Source organism: Larimichthys crocea, chromosome XII (genome assembly GCF_000972845.2).
Source record: "Larimichthys crocea isolate SSNF chromosome XII, L_crocea_2.0, whole genome shotgun sequence".
Taxonomy (NCBI): domain Eukaryota; kingdom Metazoa; phylum Chordata; class Actinopteri; family Sciaenidae; genus Larimichthys; species Larimichthys crocea.
This window is the reverse complement of record NC_040022.1, coordinates 22,037,369-22,056,138: the sequence shown is the minus strand read 5'-3', so window position 1 is coordinate 22,056,138 and position 18,770 is coordinate 22,037,369. Positions and strand designations below refer to the sequence as shown.

The following is an 18,770-nucleotide window of genomic DNA, read 5'->3' as shown; positions in this document are numbered from 1 at the left end:
GAAGGCTCAAGAACCGTCTAATGAAGATCTTGAGACCTTATAGCACAAATATCTACCCCTAATGGACGTAAGGTCTTGCATTGCAAACATTACTTAACAATAACGTATGTAACGTTACCAAAATGTACACAAGTATCAAAAATAAATGCACCAACGCAAATAAACAGACAATTTAAGTGTCGTACCATCATGTATTGTATAAATATATATATAATATTGTAGTGTATGATGCATTAGTGTGTAAGTAGCATGTTATGGATGTAGTTTGAAGAGGTGGAGCAGATTTTTAACAGTGTTATTACATGGCTGCATCATATTTTTATGAATGATTAAATGTTGTGTGTGTTATTATATTGTAAATGAACTGCAGCTGTCAGATTATGTGGTGAAGTGACAGCAGTTGAAATGACAGTACTCGAGTAAAAGTACTTAGTTACAGGTCTCCTCGTGCTGGCATGATATGCATTAAATCCTGATAATAACGACGCGTCATATAAATGCATCAAATGGCGGAGACAGGCCTCTTTAATAGTGTCGCCATCATTTTATGTGGTTTAATGATCTATAATGTCGATGGGACAGTGGATAATTGTTGCATCAGCCTGAAGTCAGAGTACTCATTGTACTGACTTAGCTTAGCTTAGCTTAGCTTAGCTCGCGAGCTTCGCGTGGATGAGCACGTGAGAAACACCACGAGCAGCGGGTTTATTAATCAAACTAATCAGCTGGGAACAAATAAAAAAAATCAAATCATCCGTGTCCACATGAAGTCGGTGAACAGTTACCTGAAGCGCTGCTCGGGAGTGCAGCTGTTCCCTTTCTGCGCGTGGATATTTGGTAACTTGTACATGCAGGTGGGCAGATCGGTCTCTGCGTGCGCGCCACAGATGGGCTTTACCTGGTACAATGGGCATGACGGAGGACAGGGAGCGGACTACTGTCAGAGACAGACAGAGAGAAAACAAAAAAAAGTCCCAGACACGGATGGTGGTGATGTCTTCTGGGGGGTGAGTGACGCTGACAGGCGGCTACAGCAGCACCTCCCACGGTCACACAGGAAAGGGCCGCGCTGACGTCACACCCGGGACACGTAGAAGCGCGAAAAAGTAAAGCACGAAAAAAAGAAAAAATATATATATTAATTTATTATATATTGCTTTTTATATGTTTTTCTATCGGCAAAGATAGTAATAATAAATAACAATAATAATAATAATAATAATAATAGTACTTAATATATATATCAAATAATTGTGTTTTTTTTTTTTTCCTTGTGAAGCCCCCTGTAATTTCGTTGTGTGCTTACAGAGAAGTCTGTGTACACGACGATACAAAGTAAAAGAAAATAAAAAAAATTTCCCCTGGGTATTAGTAACGAGTTCTGCTCTGATCGAAAAGCTCTATCTATTCATCTCTCTCATTCTATTCTATTCTCATTCTACTAACATCCTCATTATATAGTTGAACGACTATTGGTCATGTCTTCACCATCCTAGAATCATCTACCTTTAGAGTTAACTCCTCTGCATAATTCTCTACCAGAAAAGTTAAACACTAGCATCACATCATCACTATCACTATCTATCACTATCTATTCGATCTATCTATCTATCTATCTATCTATCTACTCTCATCTATCAGCTATCTATCTATCTTCTGTCTGTTGTCGTCTGTCGTCGTCTGTCTGTCTATCTATGTATCTATTTGTCTTCTGTCTGTCTGTCTGTCAAAGGTCAATGGTGAGGTCAGGAAGGAAGAAAGTGTTCAGGAGCCTCTGATGTCTTATGCTTATTATTTATTAACGCTTGGCCAAGGACACTCTCAAAGTTCATCAGAAGTGCCTGAGTCGGTCTCACATTCTGCCCAATCATCCTGGTGGATAGACTTAAACCCCAAGATAACACCACAAATACTATACGCCCAGAATTAGTTAAAGAGAATGTTTTTACTCATGGAGGTGTTATTGTCATCATATTCTAGTCTGGAGACACAGATGTCTGTTTACGCATCTATCTATCTATCACTGTTTATTATTGGCATGACATTAGCTCAGAGCTGGAACAAGTGTCGATCTACATCTATCTATCTATCTATCTATCTATCTATCTATCTATCTATCTATCTATCTATCTATCTATCTATCTCTATATCTATCTATCTATCTATCTATCTTATCTATGTGTGTGCCATCCCAAAGCAGTAGGGGGCGTCACAGTATAATTTCTCACATCCCAATCTTTGAAAGCTCCTGTGGTGCAGAGGTATTCACACTCATCATTAAATATAACCACTTTTAATCCCATCCGATTGTGCATCAGTAGTGTTCTGCAAAAACATGACTATTCCTTTAAATTTCATGAATGGATGGAGTAAGGAATAATCAGAAACATTTGCTCTGAATATACATACAGAGTATAGACTTATACTTCTGAAACGAGGAGCTCGAGAAGTAAAACATAAACATTAAACTACTAGAAGTAGATAATATATGTAATAAATATATATAAAACATGTAGTGCAATGGTGCAGAGTGCAAATTATGCTAAAATAAATATAGTTAATAACACACACAGCATGATCAGCATGAGCATGTGTGTTTAGACTGTAATATTATTATTATTATGATATTTACAGTACATGTATGGAACAAAAACTGAATTTTAACAAGAGAATGAATAATTTACCGGCACAGTGGTGTTTGAGACACAGGGTTCCTGCACAGGAAGTACACCTGACACTGCGTGTCTTGTGTAACTGTTAATAAGAAATGGAACACTTCAAAAATGCATAATTATCTGGTGGTCTCACCTCACCTGTCTGTGGCTCAGCATAAACAAATCTGCACCTGTTCTGTGGCTAATTTCATAATGATCTTGCTATGTGCAAATACTAGTGCCACATTTTGGGTAAGATAAACGTGCAAAAGTACTTTATATGTCACAGTGTGTATAGCCACTTCTCCAGGCAAGGCACGCCACAAGGTCAGCAGCCAGAGGCTGACTAAAGTTTGATATGCAAAGTTGTGATTGCATTCAGTACAAAAAAATCAGTCACTACTAGTTTGATCCTTTTAGGAGATCAATGTTGCTCGCTTTGCTTTATGTAATACAATTGGCAATGTAATGGATTATTTTTCTGAGTTTCTACTCTACTTTCTTCGATTACTTCTCTAATGGGATGTAGTGCAGGTGCAATATCTTGTGAATTACAGCCCGCAAAGAAAAAAAAGTGCTGCAGTCAGTGGGGATTTACTTTGCTAAATTTAAAATGTCAAACATGACACACGGTTCTCCACAGTGTGCTGTAAACTGAGCTCAGTGTATTAGTTTGAAGTAAAAATCAGTTACAGTCTAGATGTACTCAGTGTCACAGGTGCAGTTTTAGCAAGCTGTCACTGAGCCGTTCATTTCTTTGACATTTTTGTTTTCACAAGTACCACGTGAGCTTGCACGGGCACACTGTGTGTTGTGTGAGTATGCAAGAGTTTGTATTATTAAGTGGAGTCAACGGTCTCATCACTTTCAGTTTCAGCTTCAGAGACACGCATTAGTAGGAATCTAGGTGTGAGATAAGGTGATATTTCACACATACATTTCTACAGTCTGCCATGTTGCTTCGCCTGCAGTGGAGTTTCTACCTTGTGACTCACACAGTCTGTCTGTATTGTTTTTCTTGTTGTGTCATGCCTGACATCAATGTGTGATCTCTTGTGGCCAAGAGCAGCAAACAGAGCGTTTCAGATCAGACTGTTCAGTTCTACAGCGGTCAACCAATCAAAATCAATTAGCTCAGTCTAGCCAGTGTTAACACTAACAAATCTTTTGACTCAATGAAATCTGGCAACACAATCCTTTACCAGGAAGCAACTGAAGCGGCCGCCTGACACGGGCTGTCTTGTTTGACATCTTACATGCAGTCATTTTCTTTTTACTGTCAGAGGAATCGGTGTATTACTGTGTTCACACTTAGACCACATCCTCTCCTCTTCAGCTACAAGAGCCACCGCAAGAGAGGTTTAATGAAAATGCACAATAGAGCTTGCAGTTCCAACAGCCTGTTAACCCTGAATAATTCACTTTGATAGAGGGCAGGAAGAGTCGGGTGGAGAGGTAGCTGCGGCCAACCTGGCAGCTTTCTAGGGTAATAGTCGGATCTTATGGCCGACTAAGACCTGAGCGAGAAACTGAGACTACAGAGGAGCGAGCTGAAACCTGACAGTACGCCGGGTTCTTTAAATCATGTAGGAACAGTACTTATCTGTCTGTCAGGTTATACATACCATTGGTGTAGGATAGGAGCTTGACATTGGGCTTGTCGTACTCACATACAGATTTACTGGGTCAGTGACATTGATAAACAGTGTGTGAACTGATAGTCTTTGCGTAAGAGTAGTTAACTCTTTGGCACAGAGGTAGAAGAGACGACTGATCCCACTTTTAATTTAAAGGTCGAAACCAGAAGCTGTTGGGTTGCACATAGATCCAATTTAAAAACAGTACAAAAAATCACAGTAAATGATCGAATATTCAAACATACATATTAATATTATAATATTATATGTCACCATTATTTTATGCACGTTATATCTTGCACACTAAAATATTCCGCATGCTGTGAACTTCTGCCACTACTGGTAACTTGCAATTCCTGCCCAAAACTGGGCAGTCTTTTTTAAATTTTAAATCTATTTTATATTTTCTAGTCTTGATTTTTATATTCTTCATTATTTTTGCTTAATGTTTGTTATGCACCAAAACACCAGGACAAATTCCAAGACAGTAAATCTGTTACATGTTCGATTTTATTCTGTTTACCCTGAATCATTATCTAAGAAGATATATATATTTAAACATCTTATTTCTGTAAATGTATGTGTTTGCTAAAAGTTTTGCAACAGTTTAACTAAAGTTGTAATTAGAGAAAATAATACTGTAAAATCAGGGCAATAACTTGTTGTGACATTATAGTACTTTTTCATTATTTTATAATTTTACCATTATATTTTCACACTACAGTTCTGTGTATTTGACAGTAAAAGTGTAAACGTTTTTTTTTTAAACCAGTTGTATGTTATGCTCTTTATTATTGCTATTTGACAGTTTATGTAGTTTCTACAACATTTTTACCGTGTAGCACAAGATAAGAAACACCTAGCCTAGATTCATCAATGCTAAAGAGATCAAAGTAAAGGCCACAAGAGCATAAAATAATGCAAAAGCAAATATGACATTAAGAGAGCAGGAGTTGCAATGTTATCAGCGTACTATGTTACTATTATCATAAACTATGTTTTCAGATGCAGACACTTATGTACGTAATGTTGTCTGAGTTTTGGAATGCACCACGGGTGTAATTCAAGTTCGGAAAGTACTTTTTAGCTGACTATGTTTCTACTTTTACATGTATGGATGTTGTAAGGTGTTTACTGGCCGTACTCCAACGAGACACAAACATTCTTTAGTTGTCCTCGCTCCAACCAGACAGTTTGCCTCCCATTATTCAGCGTATTAAAGTAAGTTGTCTTGGATGACTCCTGCTATCTTATCTGATTGTGCCTTCTCATTTGGAAAAGTCTGTAAAGTACCTGTCTACATCTCCACGACAGCCATTACTCAGTCTGGGGTGAGTCAGCACGTGTAACAGCTGCTCAGGGCTTTAGCAGGGTGTGGCTTTTTAGTTTAAATTGCAAACTTGCATTAGTCTAGTTAATAGACACAGCTCATGCATGCTAATAACAATTAACAGATATTTAAACTATAGGCTCAAACCAGGCTGGAATAGATTTCGAGAAATCGCCTTCCACAAATTCAGAGTGTGTAGCAGAACCAGCCATTGATATGTGCATGGCCTATCATTCATTAATGAAAGGAAGCTTCACACAGACATCATAAGTAGAGGCTCAGGACTAATGCTTGTTGGGGAACAGTGGCGTGCTGTCATCCCCTGCATTATGGATAGAGTTCCTGCACAGAGCTCACAAAGCCCTTCAGTCATCCTAACACGCTAGTTAAATCTTTTACGACGTTCCTCCCCGTTCAGACTATCAGGTAGCAACATCTCTGATAACTCCAGGCTCAAAACACCAGGAATGGGTCAAAATATGATCAGCGTTCAGTCACGGCAGGACCGTGCCGGGACGCACAGCAGACGTTCAAATGGTTCAGTTCCCATTACCTCGTTTGCTTAAGCACTTTACGTTTGTTATCAGTTGAAGATGGGGTGCACATTAAAGTTTCACACAGACTTAATCAGTAAGGTGAGCCTGACACTCCTTTCTTGATATGAGTTTTTGGTGACAATGAAGCGAGGGGCATCAATTATTGAAGTGCCGGGCAGACAAGCAGGCCCGGCCTATTGTCCATCCTAAAGCACCTATCTGGCACAGCATTCGCCCTCACATAAAATGTTATATTAAAGTAAAGTAAAAGTTAAGTTACGTTTGGTCCCTTTTGTTTGTTACCCAATGCTGCATCCTAACATTTCAAAGTGGCTGCAGCTGCTACTACTGTTACTACTACCACTGGTAGTATGAGCTCTACGGCTGAATTCGCTCGTGTGACATCGTGTTTTAGTGTAAACTCTGTTTATTTTCTTAATTATGAGAATGCAAAATTACAAATTCACGGGTCATATATAATATATTTAATAGATAATATGGTGCAGAATATTCCTCTTCGCCTTAATTCATTCTTTCTCTCCTTATTATCTCAGAAAATATATTTTTCTATTTTGATTTACCGTAATGTTTGTGGTAGTGTGTACCCTGCCTCTTGACCTAAGTCAGCTGGGATAGGCTCCAACCCCCTGCGACCGTCAGGACGATAGGTGGTTACAGAAAATGGATGGATGGATGGATGGATGGATGGATGGACAGATGGATGGACGGATGGATGGATGACAGAATGAAACGTCTACATTATGTTACATCTAAAAAGTAAAGAATATCAAGCCCTCCTCCATGTTTCACCTTGCAGTCCTACAAACTGCTTCTTCTTTTCTTTTTTCATACATCATGCAGCCCACCAGGACGTCACTGGGCCTGTCAGATCTGCATCAGAGCTGCAGTCTCCTTTCCTCCTTTGCCCTTAAGTCCACGTAATCCGCTTGTCCACGTTATCTTGTACTGCTGTTCCAAAGCAGTACATCCAGCAGTCAGGTCGACCTGTTGGCTACATTCTTCCTGTTTACCACTCGCTTCATGACCACAGGGTCACGCTCATTGTGCGTCCGGCTTGTATTACCAACTGGCTTCCCACAACCTTGTCCCGCTTTCAGTCATACACCCTGCCCCACTCCTGTTCCTGCTCCTCCACCCCCATGTCTGCAGAGTATAGAAGCTATAACAGCGATTTTTGATACATGATGAGCTAATTAGTACTGTGTCTGTCTGTGCTCTTGTCTTGATAGACAACATTTTGACTGTAAATGTATTTGATAAGATAAGATAAGATAGATACACCATTGTTAAAGGTCTTCAAAATCTTCATTAGACGTCTTTCTTTGATCCTTTTTAATGAATCAGTCTAAGACTACGAACATGTTAAATCTCAGTACTGTCTCAAAGTTAAACGTAGTGACGCCAGCTTACATCCAGGCTGTAAAAACTGTTGCAGTATTGTGCTTACGCCGTCAAATTCCCACGTGATTCTCTCTCGTCTCACCAGAATGGCGAGGTGGACCCAGCGGTCAAAGCTCTGGAGGCCCGGCAGGATGAAATCATGAGAAAACTGCACGAGCTGAAAGCGGCCGTGGAGGGCCTGGCCAAAACGGTGACCACCCCAGATGCCGATCTGGACCTGACAGTCAGCAGCAGCCTCTCAGAGAGCGCCAGCTCCACAACTTTTAAAGGGGTCACAGACCTGGACACTGTACTGGGAAAGGTGAGAAAGCTGGGAACAATACCAGTGTGCTCTGGAGATGCACTTACAGTTTGCTTCTGTATCTTAAACATGCTTTGACAGCCGCTCTTGAGATGTTTTTCTGATCACACCCATTATAACTCCGTGTCAATAACCTGCACAACCAGCTCTTATTGGAATTTGTCTTGAAGCACACGAGAAGGTGTGTGAACTGATCACAGCCAGTCTGTCCTTGTTATAGTGCAAATTTGAGCGCTACACCTATTTACAGACCTACCTCTTTATCTCGTTTATGTCACAAGGACCTCGGTGCTCTCCGTGATATCGTCATAAACGCCAACCCGGCACAGCCTCCCCTATCTCTGCTGGTCCTCCACAGCCTGCTTTGTCAGCGCTACCGGGTGCTCTCCACCGTCCACGTCCACTCCTCGGTTAACGGCGTGCCACCACAGCTCCTGTCCTGCCTCGGTCCACGCCATGCGGACAGCTACGCCCGCCATATGTTCCAGCTGGGCTTCACCCTCATATGGAAAGATGGTAAGGAAGAGTTGAGAAAAGTGTTAGAGGATAATCAGAAAAAAGGCATTGAGGATTAATGCTGCCAAACAGAAGGGAAATTATAATATTCATTCATACCTGAACCAGTTTGATATGCTGCTGCTTGCCAACTATGTTTAATTTGGATGTAATTTCTTCTGAAAGTATGTCAGTGGTTTGCTACTTGTTGTTATCTAAGAATAAAACCAATTACCAATACCAACGATACCTTTCCCACCACCAAAGTCATTACAACAAACAATAAACAAAAAAACCTAATCAGCCTTTGAGCAGGTTTTGATTAATGTCAGTAATTTAAAAGAACATTTACTTCCAGGGTGCAATTTATTTATACCCCCCAGTGGTAAATATGGGGAGTTATACACGTGCATGTTACGACAGGCAGAAAGCAGGACTGACAGAGGCACCATTCACCTGATTACAAGCAGACACGTTACATAATGTTGCTTTAATTATCGAGAACAGAGCTTTAAGGATAATTGAAAGAATACCACTTTTGTGTCAAAAGGCTTTTTCACTGTGGAATATATCATGATCAATATATTCAGCTCTTTAAATAACATCAAATCAAATCAGTGTCTTTGTGTTTAAGAAGTGCTAACCATTACAAACTGTAACCTGGAAGCCTGAGCCGTTGTTCATTAGACTTGTTTATGCTTTGCCCTTTCCACAGTCCCCAAACTGCAGATGAAGTTCAGTGTCCAGAACATGTGTCCCATCGAAGGTGAGGCCAACGTGGCGCGTTTCCTCTTCAAACTGCTGGCTCCCTACCCCAGTGACCCTGCCCTCACCACAATGGTGGACAGCTGGGTGGACACGGCTTTCTTCCAGCTGGCAGAAGGCAGCACCAAGGAGCGATCCACAGTCCTGCGGGCCCTCAACTCCGCTCTGGGTCGCAACCCCTGGCTGGCCGGTCAGGAGTTCTCCTTGGCTGACATTGCCTGCTACTGCTGCGTACTACAGAGCGGCTCGGCCTCCGCCGCTCCTGCTAACGTCCAGCGCTGGATCAAGTCCTGTGAGAACCTGGGTCACTTCAGCCCTGCCAAGCAACTCCTGCAGTGACTGGGGACGTCCCGGGACCAGACACAAGAAGGGCGTCTAACCGAAGCAAAGTGAGAGAAGGGCATTAGAATATTAAACTACGTTAGCCATGTCTGTAACAACTTCCAATGCTTCCCTCCTTACTAGACTATATAACAGAACTGACATAGACAAATAGAAGCACTATGGTTGACGGTTAAAGTAACATAAATATTTGTCTCGGCCATGCTGCTTTTGTATATTAAAGAGATTCTAATACTATTTTTTGCAAGGGAGGAAGCACGAGAGGACGGTAAAGACATGGGCTTGGATTAAATCAAAAGGTACTGACAGATGTTAGTCTAACACACACTGTACACCTTCCACCCACTTTGTGCCTAACATGATCCTGTTCTACGTGTTTATGTCTGGCAACGGGTATTACTAGATCTTTTCAAAAGTAATACTTTGTACCATTTTTGTTTTTCTGAAATCATTAAAACTTTGGATCAAACTTTGAATTGGCGCCTGAGGTTTGTTTCATTCGCTCACTTTAAAAACAACAAGTGACATTTACTCTGCGTCCAACAGGTGGCAGGCTTGTTAATTATAAATCGGAAATGTCAGAAGTGAGTCGCTCATTAACTTCGTTCACCCGCTGATCCGATGCGGAGTCACACAGAGCTGCACCTCATCTCACTAGACATGAAGTGGAAGGGAGAGAAACAACAAAAATCTCGACAGTCCTCAGTCAAACCCTTTGACATTGTTTAATTTCAATATGCAGAACACTTCTTACCTTTATTAAGAGCAGGTCATGCTCTCTTCTGAGGTGGAGGAACAGAAACCTTTTCAGCGGTGTGAAACTTCAGTTAAAATGTCACGTCTGAAATCGTAATGCACAACAGGATAGCTGCAGCTGTTAAACCTCGTGTTCACTCATGCATTGCCTTAGCCATGTGGGCGGCATGTTAAGTGTGCGGAGGCACGTGTGAGGACTAAATTAATGGACATCTTTTGTACAGTTTTAGATTATTGCATTGTGCAAAAGCTAGAAGTGACATTCTAGTTTACAAAATGTGACCAAGTCATTTAAAATCTAACAGCAACTGCTCATTTCTTTACTCAGTGTGGAAGTACTAAAAATGTTGGTAAAATCCTGTATAAACATCTTTTAAAGATTTTCCTGATATGTTCTAATGGATGTGGCACAATAGTGTTATAAATGTAATATAGAAAACTTGTGTTGACTTCTCATCTTCAAACTGAGTCAACCAGATTTATTTCAAAACGTATTCAACCATAATCTAGAGCTACTTTTAAAAGTCCGTGTTAAGTTTGTCAGGCCGAAGAAAAAAAGTGTTATTGAGCACCCAGCCAAATTAGAATGATTAAAAAAAGACAAGTTTATGAAATTAGGTTTCAAAATCAGGTAAAAATTAACAGTATTCTCAGCTCCAGGACTGTGGGGGCGTGTCTGCTGAATGCACTGAAGCCACGCCCACTCGTGGGGCAGGCAAGCAGCAATTTTGAAGCGACTGAAACTTGTTAGATGAGTTCAGAAAATGACATGACTAACTTTGAAACGCTCTGAGCAAGATGAATTCATCTCTGTCTCTCTGCTAGGGGTGCAGGGTTATGCTCAGGGTGGCCTCAGCGTGTCATCGAGCCACCCTTTAAGGACCGCCCCAAAGATCCTGGACTGAAAAACTGTTTAAACCTCTATATTTTTTAAAGTCTTTTCACGTTTTCGACAACTATTTTCCAACATATTTAATGTACTTGAAAGAAATTGCCTTTACACGGACCTCAAATGTGATTTAGCTGTCCCGTAGGTAATCAAACTGCAGTTCCCTGTTTTTTCTTTATCATTTAAACTTGTTCAGCTTTGTGCACCTAAAACCTCAATCACAGCTCAGTTTGGAGTCGGTTGCGTGGCTGTTTTAGTCTATCTGAAGGTGACAAATCTATTTTCTGCAGCAATCCTTTAGCTACGCACATTTCCTGTGTTGTTTCTCAGCAATCAGTTGTTCAAGCTGTGTTTTGTTCTTATCAGCTGACGTGTCGCTGAACAGAATCCCAACACACGGAGATAGATTTTGGAGCGGTGAGGGCAGTTTCACAGTCGTCCACTGCTTTGGGGAGTTTTTCTATCGCTGCCTACTTCTTTCTTGCTCCTGTAGGAGATAGGAAAAAAAATTTGAATATATATACACACAGAGTCATACGTGCAATGATGTTGAAAAGAAGGAAAAAGCAAATCCCAGGACCCTTCATATTCTCTCGGGGTTGGTTCTGCATCTTCAGAAGTGTCATGTTTTTCGACAGCACGGGGTCCAGACGGAGCCTGGTGTGTGTGTGTGTGTGTGTGTGTGTGCGTGCGTGCGTGCGTGCGTGTGTGTGTGTGTATGCTCTGACAGCCTCCTCTTGGTCTCCAGGCACCTGCCTGACGAGACGAAAGCTCTTTACTGACATCTGGGTACACGGCAAAGAAAACACCGGGGACTCTGCAGCGCTGGATATTTGGCGTTTGTGTGCACACACACACACACACACACACCAAACCCTTCTTTGAAACGGTAATCATTCTTCGCTGATGCAGTCGGAGCTGCATGAAAATAAGGCAGCTGATCGCGCAGTTACTCTTCTAATTACTTTTTGGTTTTAGAAGACATTTTTCTTTTAAATAGACAGACAAAAAAAAAAAAGGCTCTTTCCTTGTCTTTTTATATATGATATAAAACATACAGACAGGAGATGCATTCTCACTGAAGAGCTGTAGAAAAAACAAACTAGCTGAACTGAAAGACAAAATCAGTTTAACCCTGTGGCTACTTCAAATCACAACAAATAGCACAGATAAAAAGATGCTTTTGTCAGTATATCCGGTCCTTGAATGCCAGTGTCAATGATTGTCAATTTAGGTATTTCCGTTCGGCCATTCATGAGTGGAAGATATATGCTATCAAAAACAGGTAGGTGGGGATTATTAGAAAACAGAAAACACATCTGGGCTAAATTGTCTGAAATGAGATATTACTCAGGGTTTTTTTCTGTCATTTTAGCACAATATGGTTCGATTCTGCATCAATTAAAAAGGCAGAGAGAGGGGGAGAGAGGGAGTTAGTCACCAGGAATGTATTCACTCAGTGACCAAAGTGCACACGTTGCTGTTGTATCTCAGAAGCTGAATCCGTTCAAAGTAGTCGTCAGTCAGAAAGTTTCTCTGTGACGTCACCAGGTTGCCTTTCTGACTGAAGAGACGCTGGACCGGCGCCGTGGACGGCAGGGTGGTGTTGTATTTTAGGAAAAGCTGCTTCACTCTGGGGAAGTCCTGAAGGCACTCTAGGCTCTTCCCCGTTCCTTCGACGTACTTGCGGATCTCCTCCATCACTCCCCGTTGCTCGATCTGGATGGCGGGCTTCACCGGGCCGTAGCTGAAAAAGTCGTCCTCGGATTCGATGGTCGACAAATTGCGGCTGGGGTTCGTCTCCGTCACGTTGGAGGTATCCACCTGGGACGCCTCTGTAGCCAGAAGGGTGCACATGTCCTCCCTCTCGGATGCGGCGAGCCACCACAAACGAAACTGGGGAGTTGTCGCCGTGGCAAACTTCGCCTCCGTGCTTGCAAACAGCTCCTGGAAACGCACGTCTATGGCCACCACGATGGCGTTGATGACCTCGGCGAAGTAGTTCGCCGCGTCTTTCTGCTCATTTAACTTGTTCTTCAGACTGAGTACCGTTGGGATGACCAGCCCCAGGTAGCATTTCTGCTCTGCTTGGAAAAGTTCAAGTGCAAACGCAAGCGGGTGGAACACAGTCACGTATTCTTTCAGGAAGGCCATCTCCTCGGGCTGCATGCGTGGGACCTCCAGGCGGGCACACAGCTCGGTCAACTCCCGCTCAGTTAAGGAGACAATCTTCTGCACAGCACAGTACTCCACGTTCCAGCGTATGACTGCGGGGACAACAAGCGCCATCTTTCCTATCTCCTCCGCTGCGTCCATGCCGACCTGTAGATGATGGCACTTGCTCCAGATGGCGTACACCTTGGCCATTGCGCTGTAATGTAGCTGACACATCGGCCCCTGCGACACAGCCTGCCAAAAATCCTCAGTTACAATCAGCTCTAGGGTGTGCGACGCACATCGCTGCACGGTGGGCAGAAACAAAAGCATGTCCTGCTCCGGCTCGCCCTCGAGGACGGCGCTCACGTTCTCGTAGAAGCCGATGTCGTCGTCGCTTTCCGGGCTGTCCATCGCAAACTCTTTGAACACGCTCATAAAGGGACTGCCGTTATCAGTGACCGTAGTCTGAACTTTACTTTCAATATTGTACGCCACGTGGATGTCGTGTATCCGTCCAGCAATGGTGTCGTATGTGATCCGGCCCTGCAGCCGCGCGAAACCCAGAGCGGCAGATTTCCTCTCCAAAGAATCTGGGTCGATCCAGTGACACGTCATCCCGAAGAAGCTCCTGTTGTGGGCTGTCCAGATGTCAGCCGTGGTGCACACGTACTGGATGTTGCTGAGTTTTGCCATCAAGTCTTCCCGCATCCTGGAGAAACCCTGGTCCACTTTTGTAAATAAGGTCACCCTGTCCATGGACTTTAACCCTTCAGTCAGTCCTGCGATCAGCTTCCTGAAACCAGGTTGCTCTAGCACGTAAAACGACTGACAGTCTTCCACGATGAAGTTGTAAATCAGGTCGTCAGTCTTTGCTTGGGTCATGCACTTTGAGATGATTTCAGCTTTGAGTTTTTTCAGCTGGCAGTGCCTACTCTCTTCACCGTTGTGCTCTTCTTTCTTCCGTCCCCTCTTGGCATCTGGCCTGGCTTCACAGCCCAGATGTGTTCTCTAAAAGAGGAGACAGACAACAAAAAAACAACAACAAGGTTTGTGTTACTTGTTGGAGTTGTGCCATTTGAGTTTCAAAACTTCCAACTTCTTGCAACAAGAAAAAAAAAACTCAACACTTCAATGACACACACGGGGAGTGAAATGATTTGTTCTTGTGTCAGTGGATCATAAAGAGCCTGCAGCGCCATGAGCTGGTAATGGCATGCAGCTATAATGTAACGTTATTAATCACGAGGGGAGGCTACTCATTCATTGACTCTTTCAAACATTAACCTCGAGGCTGTGGCAGATCAGGACAGGAGGGGGGGTGGTGGACATTGACTTTGTGAAACTTACGTCTAAATGCTTCTTTAGGTTTGATGTGGAGGTTTTCGACGTGGAGAGCAGATTAACCCTCGGCAGACATAGATTACACTGGACGATGATATTTTTCCCTTGATCTGCCTTGTACGTGAAATGGTGGCGATAACGCCAAGTGTGCATGGCCGATTTAGTCTCTCCGACGGGTTCATGGTGGTCCACATCCATCCCGGACGCGATCATCGCTGTTACAGACGCCTGGAAATATAATAAAAGTATCGTAATCCGATTTAGTAATCGTGATTACACGTAAAGTAACGATGGCGGTAGAGAAATCCTCATGAAAAGGGGCAGGCCTTTGTTCGGATGTTGCGCAGAAAGTAAACAAGGAGTGGACACGGGCGTCATGTTTAGCTACCGCGCATGCGCGTTTGAGAGTGTGGAACTCCGTGGTTTAAAGGGAAGAGCGGAGCGGTGCGCATGCGCCTCACACACACGGGCGCCTAACACCGTGACGTCACCGTCCGCTCCTTGTGAGCTTCACTCGTGTTCGTGGGAGTTCTCTCGAGCAGCGTTTCCTTTTCCTCCACTCGTGTGGCTGCGAGTTTGGCGCCACCGTCAGGCCCGCGGGAGAACAACAGCAGTCAGTTAATGTTGATACTGTCAGTGGTTACAACTGAAAAGAGATAACGACCGTCTGAGCAGCCATTATGGAAATCAGACATACAAAGAAAAAAAAAGGAGGATCAAATTACTGCTAATTTAAATAATATATCACAGATATCTATTATAAATTCATAAAAAATATATATTTTTCGAAGTTTTAAAGGTCCGGTGTGTAAGATTTAGGAGTATGTCATTGCAGGAATTTATCAAATCAAAATCATATCATGTTTATTTATATAGCCCTATTTTTTGTTCTCCATTGCTATTTTTTTGTTCTTGTTTGTTTTGTTTTTTTTTTTTGTTTTTTTTGTTTTTTTTTAAGTTTATGTTCTACCTTAGTACTTGTTTTGTAAATCTGCACATTCTTAAATCTGCACATTCTACTTTAGTACTTTTTGTAAATATGTACACTTGTGTTTTCCCTCCTTGATTCTATTTTTCGCTGCTGTAAACAAGTGAATTTCCCCGTTGTGGGATAAATAAAGTATTATCTAATCTAATCTTTACAATAGACAGATGGTACCCAAAGTGCTTTACAACAAAGCCATAAAAACAATACATAACATGTACATAACTAATAAATACAATTAAGTTAAAATACATGTTATGTTATATGTTAAAAACCTTCCAGAAATATGTAAAAAAAAGCAGCAAACAGAATGAGTACACCTGAGGAACGGCACTGCCCTAGTCGGATCTAAAAAAGTGAGTGATTTAAAAAGGCTGAGATCACTAGTGGTGCGGATGTCGGTGGGCAGTTTGTTCCACAGTCTGCGAGCAGCAACGACAAAGGAACGATCGCCTCACTGTTTAAGTCTCGACCTAGGGACCTCCAGCAGAAGCTGACCCGAAGAGCGCAGGGCTCTGCCACAATTGCGAAAAGTTGAAATCTCTGCCAAGTAGGGTGAGGCCAAGCCATTAATGGTGTTAAAAACAAACAACAGAAGTTTAAAATCGATTGTAAAACGGACTGGGAGCCAGTGAAATGACGATAGCACAGGGGTGATATGTTCACGGCTGGACGTGTCCACTAAAAATCGGGCAGCAGCGAATTTAATACAGTATTCATTAGTATGTTTTCATTAGTGTATAACAACCTGTTGTCTTAAAATGAGCCTTTATATCTATAGTGAGAGCAGGTCCTCTTCCATGGAGTCTGTCATCTTGAACAACCATTATTTTCTACAGTAGCCCAGAGCAGACAAACCAAACACTGATCTAGATTTGGCAAGAATTGAATACAATATTCATTAGTATGTTTGCATTAGTGTATAATCACCTGAAAATAAGAATCATTGTGTTTTTGTTTTCTTAAAATGAACCAAACACTGATCTAGTACTGGCCTTTTTGCTTTTAATGTGAATTTCATAGTCAGAGTTTTCCCCTACATGCTTGGGAGGAGAGGGTGAGATGTGAGTATTCATTTGGTTGCAATCTGCAACTTCACCACTAGCTGTCACTAAATCCCACACATCGGAGCTTTAGACATTGTTTTGAAGGCTGATTCTTACATCAAATTAAAAAGCTTGCACCTTCTCAAACTGTTCAAATATTTTTTTAATGACATTTAAAGTGTCCTTCCATTTAAAAAATGTGAAACCTCACGACTATTACAACTTTGGGAGCCAATAAGATAAGATAAAATAGGATAAGATATTGATCCCACACCAGGGAAATTAACTTGTCACAGCAGCTCGTTTACATAAGGCTGATAAGAAACTACTCACAAGTAAGAAATACCTAAAAAACTGTAGAAAGTCATAAAGTCATCTTGGTGTTAAACAGTCTGACAGGCGTTGAATGAAGAACCGGTGGTAACACTCCTTCTTACATGGTGGGAGTAGCTGTCTGTTGCGTAATCGTAGTCAAGTTTGAAGCTTTCAGTTCACATACAAAATAAACTTTTGAAATTAATAGTTTTTGTGCATATATTTTGACTTGATGGGAGACGGAGTAGATATAATTTTAAGGACAAGTCACCAATTTATCATAGGACTGATATACAGAGACAAACAACCATTCACACACAATTTAGAGTCACCAATTAACCTGCATGTCTTTGGATTGTGGGAGGTAGCTAGAGTACCTGTATGTAAACTCCACACAGAAAGACCCCAGCTGGGTTTGAACCTGGAACATTCATTTTAAGAATCCCCAACAAGGAAATTGGACTTTTTTGTGACCCAGCTATATTAGACACAAACAAATGTGAAGTACCTTACAGATGAAAATTTACATCCTGCATCCATTCATCTAGCAGCATGTGGGAACTAACCTACCCAGGAGACTCACTGAGATGAAAAGAAAAACAAATGTGAAGAGCTGTCCTAATCTCATACCTCTCCCGAGTCCTGCTTTGCTATATAGCTCTTATAATATGACATTGTATTAGCATAACATTAGGCCATGTATCCCATTGCCATTACTGCTCAATTAAGTTTTGCACTCTCCTGAGGACATGTCATGTTTTGAGTGACGTTGAACTGAGCTGAAGTGATTTCATCTCAGTTTGCTTCGGTTTGTTAAAAGCTGTTATACCTGTGTATTGTTAGTTTCACGGTTGTTTTTATAAATCTGAAGCATTCACGTTAATTTACCAAACACAATATAGCCAATTCTTATTCTAAAGTGAAATTTGCTGACCAGATTTCTCCAGAAACCGGTCTGGCAGTATCATCAAGAGCTCTTTATTTACTTTTGAAAAAAAATCTTTTAATCGAGCCTGAGACACCTTGCCATTCGGAGCCACCTCCCACTGGTTTGAAAACCTTCCATCTGGCTCAGAGATGCATTAAGCATGTCTTTCATCGGGTGTTCATATGGGCATGAATGGCAATTTTTGTTTTGTTTTGCATGTTTAATGAAACCAATTTGTCAGCCAGTGTGATCGAAGTGAGAAGCAGGGGAGGAATGAGTTGATGTGGGCATGACTAAGAGATGCAAGTTATTCACATGTTTTATTTATTTGGCACTGACATTAAGCATCAGAGCTGAGCAACAAGTGTCGATCTATCTATCTATCTATCTATCTATCTATCTATCTATCTTTAATTTTACTTTCAGCATCCTCCTCTCTTGTGACAGTCTTGGGTAAATCCAGTGAATCTGGGTGATTTACAGGCACTCACCATGCATCTAATTGCTTTTTCAATTCTCCGTTCAGCAGGGAATTGGTTGTTTGGCGTTAGTGCATCATCACAGAGAAGAACCATTGTGTCAAATCGTCTTATTATTTCTTCTCCCCCCCACCTCCATCTTTACCCCTGTGACAGCTAACTGTGAGTTTGGTAATATTCATAGCTTTGCAACTCAGTGGAGAGCGTCCAAATGTCTCACATGAGAGAGACAGATTGTTTGGTTAATTCATATCTCCCTAAATATAGATTCCAGATGTTTAAATGTATTAGTGACCTAATTGAAAATTGTAATGTCACAGACAGCTTTTTTCTTTCTTTCTTTAACTGCACATCTTCTCCATTGGTTAGATTTGGTGAGGGTGGGGTCTCAC

General features: G+C 41.8%; 2 protein-coding genes across 3 annotated transcripts in view; one reads left to right on the top strand and one right to left on the bottom strand.

Moving 5' to 3' along the window:
* aimp2 (aminoacyl tRNA synthetase complex interacting multifunctional protein 2) overlaps positions 1-9,958 on the top strand; it is an 11,292-nt gene extending 1,334 nt beyond the window's left edge. Inside the window, exons 3-5 of one of the 2 annotated variants that reach the window (XM_027285380.1) lie at positions 7,758-7,880; positions 8,162-8,396; positions 9,091-9,958. In XM_027285380.1, coding sequence (XP_027141181.1) covers positions 7,758-7,880; positions 8,162-8,396; positions 9,091-9,479 — 747 coding nt within the window. In that variant the 3' untranslated portion in view covers positions 9,480-9,958. Of the gene's footprint in view, positions 1-7,664; positions 7,881-8,161; positions 8,397-9,090 lie in introns of both variants that reach the window. The other variant, XM_027285381.1, reaches the window with a different exon arrangement.
* Positions 9,959-12,145: 2,187 nt separating this feature from the next.
* On the bottom strand, positions 12,146-15,041 carry zbedx (zinc finger BED-type containing X). The gene is made up of 2 exons (XM_010730717.3): positions 14,632-15,041; positions 12,146-14,292 (listed from the first exon to the last, which is right to left on the bottom strand). Exons 1-2 carry the CDS (start codon positions 14,836-14,838, stop codon positions 12,580-12,582), a joined length of 1,920 nt encoding a protein of 639 aa, XP_010729019.2. The 5' UTR covers positions 14,839-15,041; the 3' UTR covers positions 12,146-12,579.
* Between the last annotated feature and the right edge of the window lie 3,729 nt (positions 15,042-18,770).

Coding starts and splice junctions, on each gene's coding strand:
- zbedx (XM_010730717.3), bottom strand. CDS start 14,838: ATGATCGCGTCCGGGATGGATGTGGACCACCATGAACCCGTCGGAGAG. Junction 14,293..14,631: donor ACCTAAAGAAGCATTTAGAC/GTAAGTTTCACA, acceptor CTCCTCTTTTAG/AGAACACATCTGGGCTGTGA.